Here is a 12,701-nt window from a genome sequence, read left to right as displayed (position 1 = left end):
GGGCAGGCAGTGCAGGATCCAGGAGAACACAGGAGCCCCTGGAGCCCAGGCTGAGGGTGCCTGGCTCTCTTACTGGGGACCTTGAGGCTCACTGCTCTGGGTGGGTAGCCTTAGAGTAGGAGCTTAAAGTAGGAGCTTAAAACTGTTGTTGAACACTGGTCCTAGCATACCCATGTATTTATTTATTAAAGATTTCTGCCTCCTTCCCGCCACCGCCTCCCATTTCCCTCCCCCTCCCCCAATCAAGTCCCCTCCCTCGTTAGCCCTAAGAGCAACCAGGGTTCCCTGCATTGTGAAAAGTCCAAGGATCACCTACCTTTTAATAACCCATAAATATGGGCACATGTTGAACGGCCATTACTGAAAAGATCATACTTATGAGAATATTCATATTCCAGGATGGCACAAGAGTGGTCCATTGAATGTTAGCTGTGTCTCACTCTGTCCTTTGAATGTCACTCTGAGGACTATCTAAACTAGGACATGTTACTGCACCAATTATGGCATTTGACTCCTGTGCCTCTGGGTCTCAACTCAGGAGAAAATGTTCTGGCTAGACTCTGTCCAGTATCTCTGTTTCAATTCAATATTCTTTCTGAAAGACTTATCTTATACAAATCTGTATAAGCTGAACATTACACAGGGATGAGCTATTTTATGGTAATCCCACAATGAAGTCAGCATGTATAATAAAGAATCCAGTCCTAAATTTAGTAGGGATCCTAATGATATTAAATAATAAACAGGAGACAACTTAAGCACAGTAATATGAATCTTGACCATTGTGTAAACCAGAAGAAGAATCAAACACAATATGAAGCTATGATTCTAAGCTCATTACTATATCAAACACTATTTAGAGTAGAAGAGTGAATTTGCATACATGGGATCAAACTAAAGATACAGGAGCTATGAGGACACTGTCTAGGGGATTCTTCATTGATATCCAAGAAACATAAAACCAGCTTTCCAACCGTGATTCTGACTTTCTGTGTTTTTTCTTTCTTTATGTGAAGTTAGTGGAACACAGGCACCTCATGGGGAATACTCACCTTTGTCAAGCAAGGCCATGAAATGCACAGTCCTGCATATTTTGCAGTATGTACAAAATTAACTACAAAAGAAACACATTGTCATTGTGTAAAATTATGACTACAAGCTTGCCAAAGTAATCAACCAATATCTGATATGACTTTAAACACGCTATATTAGATGGGGCCCATATTTGATGCTGCCTGTGTGACCAGGAACCTGAGACTAGATTCCCAAGGGACTTGGGGTACAACCAATTTTTGTTATGCTACCAAAGATATTTAACAGTGAAATGACTTACAGTGACATGCTGTTACACTCATATGTCCATGTCTCACTAAGTCATCATAGTAGAAGCACCCTCCTGCAGCACAAAGGAAGAAATAAAGAGAACCACAGTCAGATAATGTGCAGAGAATGAGAAATATTTGAAAACTAGGCCTTAAAAAGGATTTTTCCTTGAAATCCATACTCTAAATGTTTAGGAAATCCCGAAGAAGAGGAGGGGTATAGAATATAAAAGTCAGAGGAAATGGGGGAGCACTGAGGAAAAAGCCTTCTAAACACAAGAGGACAGACAAATGTATAAATTCAAAGAACCCAAGGTAGCATGCACTGGACCTGGATGTGTCTGAATCTTATGCAGCCCTAGAAAGGGAAGTAAACTCATGACCCACAACTAAATCAGAAGCCATCTCTAATTCATCACTACATGCAAATGAAAATTCAGTTTTCTTCAAGGGAGTCTCACTTGGAAAACAAACTACTCTTTTTTTTTTTTTTTCCTTTGGTTTTTCGAGACAGGGTTTCTCTGTAGCTTTGGCGCCTGTCCAGGAACTAGCTCTTGTTAGACCAGGCTGGCCTTGAACTCCCAGAGATCCGCCTGCCTCTGCCTCCCGAGTGTTGGGATTAAAGGCATGCTCCACCACCGCCCGGCAACAAACTACTCTTAATGGCAGGCCCCATGTTCAGAAGTCGATGGCCAATAGAAAACAAACTCATCTTTGGAGCTTCCTTATTACATATCAAATCAGGGATTTTTCTTTTTTGGTTTTTGTTTTTCCTCTCTCCTTCTCTCCCTCCCTCCTCCCCTCTCTTAGTCTCTCTCTCTCTCTCTCTCTCTCTCTCTCTCTCTCTCTCTCTCTCTCTCTCTCTCTCTCTCCCTCTCTCTCTGTCTTTCTTTCTATACTTCTGTATGTCTCCCATTGATCCTTGGCACACATTATGGCTTCTGGATATGTTTTCACATTATTCCCAAATGTACTAGTAATTGTGTCTCTGTGTCTATATCTGGGTTTTGTGCCTTTTTTGGGCTGTTTTTCTGTCCAATTCCAATGTGTTTTTCCTTATATTTCTTTTATTTTATTTTTATTATCATACTTTAGTATCCAGGTTTTTTTATAATGAGACAGAAAAAGGGGAAGTGGGGAGGATATTGTTTTTCGTGATATTTATTTATTTATTTATTTATTTATTTATTTATTTATTTATTTGTCTTCTTATTATCATTATTACAAATTTTCATCTCCTCCTCTCCTCCCATTTCTCTCCCCCTCCCCCTTTCCCCTTCCCTCTCCCTCTCCAGTCTAAAGAACAGTCAGGGTTCCCTGCCCTATGGAAAGTCCAAGGTCCTCCCCACTCCATCCAGGTCTAGGAAGTTGAGGATCTAAACAGACTAGGTTCCCAAAACCCAGTATATGGAGTAGAATCAAAACCCAGTGCCTTTGTCCTTGGCTTCTCGGTCAACCCTCCATGTTAGCCACATTCAGAGAGTCCCGTTTTATTACATGCACCATCAGTCCCAGTCCAGCTGGCCTTGGTGAGTTCCCATTAGATCAGCTCCACTGTCACAGTGGGTGGGCGCACCCCTCGCGGCCCGGACTTCCTTGCTCATGTTCTCTCCTTCTGCTCCTCATTTGGACCTTGGGAGCTCAGTCCAGTGCTCCAATGTGGGTCTCTGTCTCTATATCCATCTATAGCCAGATGAAGGTTCTAAGGTGATATGCAAGATATTCATCAGTATGGCTACAGTATAGGGCCAGTTCAGGCACCCTCTCATGTGCTGCTCAAGGAACAAGCTGGGTACATCTCCTTGGACACCTGGGAGCCCCTCTAGAGTCCAGTCTCTTGCCAACATTAAAATGGCTCCCTTAATTAAGATATATACTTCCCTGCTCCCATATCCGCTCCTCCTCCATCCCAACTGTCCCATTCCCTCAAGCTCTCCCCATCCTCCCCTTCTCACTTCTCTCTTGTTGAAATAGGAGCGGCATGGCTGCGTCTCCGGCACCAGGCTGCCCTCATAGCTAGCTTATGCCCGAAATAATTACACGGAAACTGTATTCTTTCAAACACTGCCTGGCCTGGCTAGTTCCAGTTTCTTATTGGCTAGCTCTTACATATTGTTCTAACCCATTTCTAATATTCTGTGTAGCCCAAGAGCTGGCTTACCAGGGAGGATCTTAACCTGTGTCTGTCTGGAGTGGGAGAATCATGGCGACTCCTCACTCAGCTTCTTTCTCCCAGCATCCTGTTCTGCTTTCTCCACCCACCTAAGGGTTGGCCTATCAAGGGGCTTAGGCAGTTTCTTTATTAATAAGAAATCACTCCCACATCACTCTCTCCCCATGTCCCCTTACCCCCGTCCCACCCCCAACATCAAGCTCTCAATTTTTGCCTGGAAATCTTGTATACTTCCAATATCCAGGAGGATAACTACATGGGTTTTTTGGGTACACCTTCCTAAAATAATAATTTTATATACTTTTAGAATTTTCATACCTGTATATTTTATACTGTGCATATGTCCCCTGTAACGTCTACACTTTCTTTTCTTGACACTCCTGTTTTTCCTAAAAGTTGTTAGATATTTGCACAAATAGTTCTGTATTCTTATTCAATATATAAAACTGCTTAGAGTTTCATATAGTATCTGTATTTCAGAGATAATCTTACTTAATACAGTTACATAGATTTTTTAAAGGTGATTTATTTTTTTTTATTTTTTCAGATGACCTATTCTTTTTTCATCACATATATAGCCATGATTTCTTGCTGCAATCATCTGCTGACAGACATGATGTTTATATCCATAAGTTATGGTAGATAGTGCTGCATTAAAGCATCAATGCGTGAATATTTCTGAAGTATATCTCTTTAAGTCATTTAATCAAGATTTTGTATGCAACCTTCTGCTTTGGCAAATACTAAATATATGTATCTGAAAATAGGCTGTTATGTCTCAAAATTTAGCAAATTTTGAAATTTTCAGTTACCACCACCATCATCATAACCACCTTCTGTAAATCAATCTGACAAACTTGTCAGAAAGTGGAGCAACTGCATCAGGTCAGAAAACTATTGAAATCTTATATCCTGATGTTACACCCACATCTGCAGAGCTGAGGGAATGGTGTGAGATGCATTTCCTCAGACAGGATTAGGACTTAAATGTCACCATGCTGTTGCTTGACTCAAGTGTCCCCCACCTCTTTCTCAAACTGGACTATGTTCTAATTTAAGAAGTTCCCTGTTCTTGAATATGCAAATTACCTAGTCTCTTTTGTAAGTACAGGGATGTCCAACCCCAGAACAACATATGATCAGTGTCTTCTCCATAGTCACTGAGCACAAAGATCCTCACCATGGGGTGGAGCTGTGTCATTCTTTTCCTTTTGTCGGTAATTACAGGTAAGAGGTTCCAATTTGAAACTTGAGGAGAAGACAGGGACTGAGGTGACAATGTCTCTTACAATCTACTCTATCTTTTCTTCACAGGTGTCCACTCCCAGGTACAGCTGCATCAGTCAGGGCCTGAACTGGAGAAACCAGGGGCCTCAGTGAAGTTGTCCTGCAAGGCTTCAGGCTACACCTTCACTAGCTACCTTATTAGCTGGGTGAAGCAGAGGCCTGGACAGGGCCTGGAGTGGATTGGATGGATTAATCCTAGTAATGGTGGTATTGACTACAATGAGAAGTTCCAGGGCAAGGCCACACTGACTGCAGACAAATCCTCCAGCACAGCCTACATGGAGCTCAGCAGCCTGACATCTGAAGACGCTGCAGTCTATTACTGTGCAAGGCACAGTGTTGCAACCACATCCTGAGTGTGTCAAAAACACTGGAGGAGCAGGAAGTTGCCATGAGACTATGACAGAGAAGATAAGTCTTAAGACATTGACAGAAACAATTATTCTGAATGTTGCTTTGTCTGTTACTTTTGGTAACAACTTTACAAAATTACACATGTGAATGAAGCAATGCTGATTTAGGATGTCTAGTGTACAGCATACCTTGACAATTGCTTCACCAATGACCACAGCCATTGACATGTTTCTTCATTAATAAAATAAAGTAAAAACTGTGGTATGAAGCATGATAAAAATATCCATCTCTGGATTCTAGGAGATTGGGATATTTAGAGGATCAATTTTAATAAACTAAAATATGAATTCATATTAAAGTATGAATTTGAGCAATAAAGTCTAAATAATAACATCTTAGAAAATGAAACTCCTTTTTTGTCTTAAATATTACATGATTTAGGTATATTCTTAACTCTGGCTGTGAGGTCCAACAGAAGTTCCAGTCTCAGGGTATAAAATATGTAATTATATGCATTGCCACATAAGTATAATTCCTCTAAGATGGTCAAGACTATGATTAAATTACTTTTCCCCAAAATCATTAATCAAATCATTGAATATACCTGTCAACTGAGGTTGGTTCTCAGATAATACATTATTCCTTGGTCCTATATTTACTTCCTTCCCTGGCTCAGAAACCTGCCTCATAGTCTCAAGCCCTTATAGAACATAGAACTATACTGATACATCATCATTTCTCACAGGCCATTGGATATCAACCCGGTGGTCACCTTTTACTATAGTGTGTTTGGATTTTTGCATGGTAGAGTACTTGGAGACATCATCAATCAGTTGTGATGTCTATCAATTCACTTCATCATTAGCATTCACTGCTAGAGTTTTTGAACAACAGCAAAGAAAAGCCTGTGGTTCATGGAGATCTGGAAATCAACTGAGGCACAGTTCACCATTCATCCTTGAGACATCTACTCAATATCATTTTAGATCATGAAGGAAGAAGAAACAGCCATAATTTCTGTACAGAGTGAGTCTGTCATGAGAATTTTTGGTGAAGGGAGGAATCTATGTCTATAGATAAAGAATAATTCCATGTGCTGAAGAGAAGAAGGTATATTCTTTCCTATTTGGGTGGAGTGATCTATAGATGTCTGTTAAGTCCAATTGCTTCATTACCTCCAATAATTCTCTTAATTCTCTATTAGGTTTCTGTCTGATTGACCTGTCCATTGGAGAGAGAGGTGTATTGAAGTCTCCTACTACTAGTGTGTGTGGTTTATTTTGTATCATTTCTTAAACCTTCTCATCCTCAGACCTTCATAGCCTACTTTTATCTATCTCAATTACTTGCTTTTCACATATCCTAAGATATTTTCTTTTTCCCAAATCATTATTTTTATCTAAGCCTTTGTATAACCAAACCTTAAACCTTTGATTTACTTTCTGATGTTTGTCACTGATCTAATTTTGTAACCAGTCATTTCATCCATATGAACTGAAGTATGGACCCAAGTCCAATAAACCTTCATGAATACTCTCTCTCACTTTCCAGTCTGGCTGTTCCATCAATAGTAATTCTAGATGCTGATGCATGACATTTTCTTAGTGGATTGGACTACAGAGTTCATCTGTGACTTTCCCTGGAGCTAATATGCAGAGTGAGCATCTCACAGGCATCCTGAAACAAAGCTGAACTGGTTGATCCTGCAACTGAGATATCAGACTACTGAGGAAATCAAGGTGTAAAAATCTGTAAGTGAATCAGATTGAGGAAACATGAGTCAAGTTTCAGATATATTCATACCTGAAAGAGGGTGCAGTAATTGTGAAATTGTACTTAGGCCCTTAATTTGTGTTCAGGAACAGTAAGTATAGCACAGTTACAGAAAAATTAGCTGGTTTCTTGTGATCAATGAAAACAAGCCCCAGACAGAGGATAAGCACAATATGAAGCCTAAAGAGTGAATGAGAAATCTAGAAACCAATGTCTGCATGTATTCAAGGAAATTTCCTTTTCATGTTCACAGACAATGCACCATCTCATCCATATTGTGATCCTCCCATTACCTTAACATAGGAGAAGTTCAGATCATCTCATCACAATCTCACAGGGTCCAGCCATTTATAAATGGATTTTATGATGATAGTAGTATGTCTGTGTGATTCCATATTGCTTTGGCAGGGAAGGACTATTTTTCACTGCCACCCATGACAGCCATTAGTGTGCCCTCATACTGGAGAAACAAGGGCTCCATTGTACACATTACCCAGCAGAACAGATCTGGTGAAATGCTGAGATAAGTTGATACAGAACTCTAAATTTTAGGGAGATCTGACACTCTATAATGGGTATCAGGTGTTTCCCTGAGGGTGTTTTGTTGTGAAATGGCAATCCATAGAAAAACATATTAATTCTGAGAAGTGATAGAAAGGAACTCATGTATCTGCTGATTTTCCCCTGAAATATTAAGCACGTATAATTAAAGACCCAGAAATTGTAGAGAAATATAATAAAATATAATTTCTGCAGCTCATATTTTTGTTTTAATATGTTTAACTATATTTCACATATACAAACACATGCATACAAAATCCTGCATAGTTTGATTGATGTAACATGGAGGGCCAGGCCTGCTTGTTTGGGTTTCCTGTCCTGCCTTCTTACCCACAGCCAACATGTCCCAAAGAAAATCACACATACATCTTTATAAGTTATAAAGCTGATTGGCCCATTAGCTCTAGCCTCTCACTGGCTAACTCTCACATCTTGATTAACCCATTTTTCCGATTTACGTTAGCCATGTGGCTCTGTACCTTTTTCAGTGGGTCAGATCACATCCTGCTGCTTCAGTGATGTGAGCAGGATTGGCAACCAGGAAATAAAGGTGGGAAAACCAGACAGGAAGTAGAAATGATGTAATAAGAACAGGATAATTCTGAGAAGGAGAAAGTTGATTCCTCCCACTTCTGCCCAGACACCGAAGCAGCAGAATGTTATCTGCCCCACTGAAAAAAGGTACAGAGGCTAACATAGATTGGAAAAATGGGTTAATCAAGAAGTGAGACTTAGCCAGTGAGAGGCTAGAGCTAATGGGCCAAACAGCTTTATAACATAATTTATGGAGACCTATGTGTGATTTTTCTCTGGGACTAAACAGCTGGGGGTACTGGGCAGGACAGAAAACAACAAACAAGCCTGGCCTGCTCATGCTACAGATTGACTTCTCACATTTGTGGGAATATTTTCCAAAGGTATACTTCATTTGTAGAAACATATAATTCCTTAAAAGATTTGCTAACTTGTGGTATGTCCAGGAATAAAAGGTCTCTGGACTTGGAATGGTATACAGGGAGAAAAATAAAAGGCTGTGTAAGAAAATATCCTCTACCCATGGGGGTTGTTTTCAAGGAGATTTCCTTTCTCCCCTCATTCATTTATTTGCAAGCAAATGTAGTATGAGAAACAGATTAAGTCATAGCAATTGTCCCCATGATTTCTTTTTTTCTGTCCTTAGGCTCATTTATTTGACTCAATAAAATTGTTGACAGGCACATGTTAAACATCTCTCCACCACCAAGATTAGTTATGATGGGTCATATTTTGTTGTGTTTATGCAATTGATTTGCAACTACCTTGTATAATATTAATGAATGCTTTGCAATTATTTTACATTCAGACTACAGTTTCCCTTCCCTCATCTCCTCTTGTTGCCTCCCCCATTTCCCGACTCTACCCCCACTCATTCCCCTTCTGTTTCAGTTCAGAAAGCTTTCCCTTGATTTCTATATCCTTCTCAATGTGAATTATTTTTTAATGTGATTATCACAGTGATCCCTCATCTTTCAGCTGACTCCTATATTTGAGTATGCCAGGAATTCATTCATAGATGCATGAGGTGCTATATATGATATCAAGACAAATAATGCTTCTGACCTTTGGTGTTCTGCCCCAGGTGTAGCCTGATGAAGGCAACAAATACCCTGTTCTCTCTTGTGTCACTTGATTTCAATTGAGTTAGGGCTGAAACCAGTTGTCACCAGCGAGAAACCTGACATTGAGGGAACATTGATATTTATATAGGCATAATATAAAGCCAATCTCTGAAGCAAACTGTCAACCTCTCTAGATAAACAACAACTATTACACCTGAAGCTGAACTCTGTGAGCCAAGAAGTTTCAGGGATACATTACTGATCTAGCCATATTGTGCAACTTTAGTTTAAGCCATTACAACCAGTGTGCAGGGGAGTTCAGGACAACAGGGTGCACAGTGGAGCCAAGAATGCATAGTACAGAGATAAGGTTGGTATGGAGGGGGACTGTATATCCTCTGTGGCTTCTTTCCTTAAGTCTACTAGCTGACCTGCACCTTCTGTGATTGATGTTTCCATGCTCAAGCACAGTAAGATCCTTTGCTAACTCTTCACAGGTTCCTAGTTTCTTCTTCATTTTATTCTTTCTTTTTACTTTGTATAGTTTTTTAAAAAGAATTCATGCAATATATTCTGATCATTGATTCCCTTCCACCAACTTCTCCAATTTTTTTTCAACATCCTTACCTTCCCAAAAATACCAACTTTTCTTCTCTCTTTAGAAAGCAAAGAAATAGGAAAAGAAGAAATTTTAAAAGGCATTAGAACAACTGCAAACAAACTATCAAGATTCACACATGCAAACCCATAATAACACAATTCTGGAAGTACAATACATAGGCAAAAGACCAATAAGACTAAAAAGTATCAATGAACAAACCAAGTGATATGTGAGAGGATATCTACAAAAACACTGCTGAGGCAATTCTGTATTGTGTTTCTACTACTAAGCATGTGTCCATCCTTAACTGTGGTTAATTTGCCTAGTGATACTCCATTGTAGAATACTAATTTTTTCCTTTGCCTATTAGGTCAATGTGAAAAATAAACTCTTCGGTTTGGGTTTAGAGTCTGTGTCCATATCTTTCTTTCAAGACAGGAACCTCATTTGCTTGACTTGGATCAGGCTCTGTGCATTATGTCACAGTCTCTGTGAGTTAATATGAGAATTGGTCCTGTTGTATCTGGAAGACACTTTTTCCTTGTAGTCATCTACCCTTCTGACTCTTAATATATGTTCAGGTTTTAAGTTCCTACTCAGCAATAAGGCTAAACTATGGAGTTGTTTTTGTCAACTAAGAGCCCCACCAATACCTCATAGTGTTTTCAGTATCTAGGGGTCTTCTCCCATCAATTTTAGGGGATTATCCTGTGCCTGGTACTGATGTTTAAAATTAATAATTCCTGTCTGTGGGGAGAAGCACTGTCCCACATGAGGACATCTCCGTTCAAAGACTAACAAGTTAAAACAAAACACAAAATTCATGCAGGTGCTCTCTCCTCAGTTTTCTGCAAGCATATATGTCTTATAACAATAGAGCATGATCAGATATAGACAAGACTTATTACTAAACTACAAGTCTTCACTGGATGTCTATAATTTTGCATGCCCCTTTCTTTAATTTATTTTTTTAAATACTGTATCAGCAGATATATAAAGTCAAATCATAATCTTAACACAAATTTATCCCAACAACTCAAATAAAATACCAAATATAAATCTAGACATCTATGAACTGTTTGTTATTTTAAACATTTTGTTATAGAAAAACATTGTAACTTAGTGAGTATACAAAGTCCCTTGCTCCCAATAACCCAGGTGTTTTGTCATCCCAAATTCATTCTATAACTAACCTATACAGTTATATTTTTTTACTTACACTTCAAGATCCTAGAGTTAAAATTAGCTTTTTTATAATTCATAATTTTGGTTTCCCCTACAGAAACTCCTTTATTCACTATTCAGCACCACATCATGTTTCAAAATTCCTGCCTCATGTATTTCCTATTTGCTTTCCTTAATCCATATTTTACTATATCTTCCTGTTTATTTCCTCAGATTATAGGGCCCATTTATATTCTCTTAGCTTCTACAAATTAAACCCACAAAAAAATAATATTCAAGTCTAGGAACCACTTATGAGAAAGAATATGAAGCAATTTTATTTTTAGATCTGGGTGTCCTCACTCATTCTATATGTTCTTGTTTCATCCATTTTTCTATAGATTTGATCATTCACATTTTAGCAGTGATTAATATTACATTGCCTTAGTGTTCCACATTTTTTAATCTGTTCATTCTTTGTTGTAAATCTAGGTTGATTCCATATCTCAGCTGTTGTGAATCAAGAAAAAATGAACATGAATGTGTAAGTGTCTCTATAAGATATAACATTATAGAATGCATACTTAAAAGACTTATGCCTTGGGCTCAATCTAGTATTATTCACTAATTTTAGTGAACATTCCAAACTTATTTTCACAACCACTATACTAGTTTATATTCCCATCCTGTGTGACTAAGAACTGCCCTTTCCCCACAACTGCCCCTTGAAGTCTCAGAGGTCACTTTACACCTTCCTCCCAAGTGTTGGGATTAAAGGTGTGTACTACCACACCCAACTACTCTCTTTATTTCTTCACTTTAAGAACTTTAACTTCTTTTTTTTTTCAAGCCTGAATGTATTTTTAAACACACTGTACACCATTGAGAGGTTTTCTTCAACTTTGAATCTTTCTTTTACTATATATGTCTTTTTTTGACCACGAGTTATTAATTTACCAAACAATATCAGTAGGACTAAAGCCGTGGCTTTGGCGGCTGGATCCAGCCCATTCTTTACCTTTCCAGCCTCATGGCAGATGTACCGGCCATAGCTATATTTATCGCCACAACTCTATGGCGTTTCAAGGTCCCTGCCAGCAAGCAAGCTGCAGCATTCTTCTCACAGACCACACTCAGTCAGACTGACTGCCTGAAAGAGTCAGAGTTTGCCCTGGCAGTATGGACCAGAACATCAGCATTTTAAAACAGTGCAACTTTTTTCCTGCTATTGCTGAAACAGACAAGCATGCAGTCAGCTTTTATCAACATCATTTAAGTATTTCATAGCAGGACCTCTTAAAAGAGCTGCAGGGTTTTGCAGCTAAAGCTGAGTCAGGAAGCCTCTCTTAGATGAGAACACTTGCTTGCATCTAGTAAGATGAGTAGACACGAGAAATTGCTGCTACCAAGAAAACATGCTTTCCTCTATTCTTTCCTAGGCTTTCTCAGGCTTTCTGTGGATTCAGTTATCTATGTCTGGGTGCCATTTGTAGTGAGAGGCTGCGGGCAGGCCTGCTTTTTGTCCTGCCCGGCTACTGTATGGCTAGCTTAACCCTGGAAATAATAACACAGAAACTGTATTCTTTTAAACACTGCCTGGCCCATTATATCTAGCCTCTTCTTGGCTAACTATCACATCTTGATTAACCTATTTCTCTTAATATGTGTAGCACCACAAGGTGGTGGCTTACCAAGTAAGACTCAGCATGTCTGACCTGGCAGTTGGCTCCATGGCTTCTGCCCCAGAGAGGGAGGCATGGTGATTGCCTCACTTCCTCCCAGCATTCTGTTCTGTTTACGCTGCCTACCTAATTTTCTGTCCTATCAAAGGGCCAAGGCAGTTTCTTTATTAACCAATGAAATCAATT

At 39.2% G+C, this 12,701-nt stretch overlaps 1 gene segment (V, D, J or C); it reads left to right on the top strand.

Moving 5' to 3' along the window:
• The first annotated feature begins 4,637 nt into the window (after positions 1–4,637).
• LOC126495061 (Ig heavy chain V region 23-like) lies at positions 4,638–5,138 on the top strand. The segment is given in 2 exon segments: positions 4,638–4,722; positions 4,810–5,138. Coding segments are annotated over 2 exon segments (375 nt in total).
• The last annotated feature ends 7,563 nt before the right edge of the window (positions 5,139–12,701 follow it).

Source organism: Alexandromys fortis, unplaced genomic scaffold (assembly GCF_014885135.2).
Source record: "Alexandromys fortis isolate MF-2015 unplaced genomic scaffold, M_Fortis_MF-2015_v1.1 scaffold_424, whole genome shotgun sequence".
NCBI classification, from domain to species: Eukaryota; Metazoa; Chordata; class Mammalia; order Rodentia; family Cricetidae; genus Alexandromys; species Alexandromys fortis.
The sequence above is the reverse complement of the archived record's forward strand: the minus strand, read 5'-3'. Positions and strand labels throughout refer to the sequence as shown.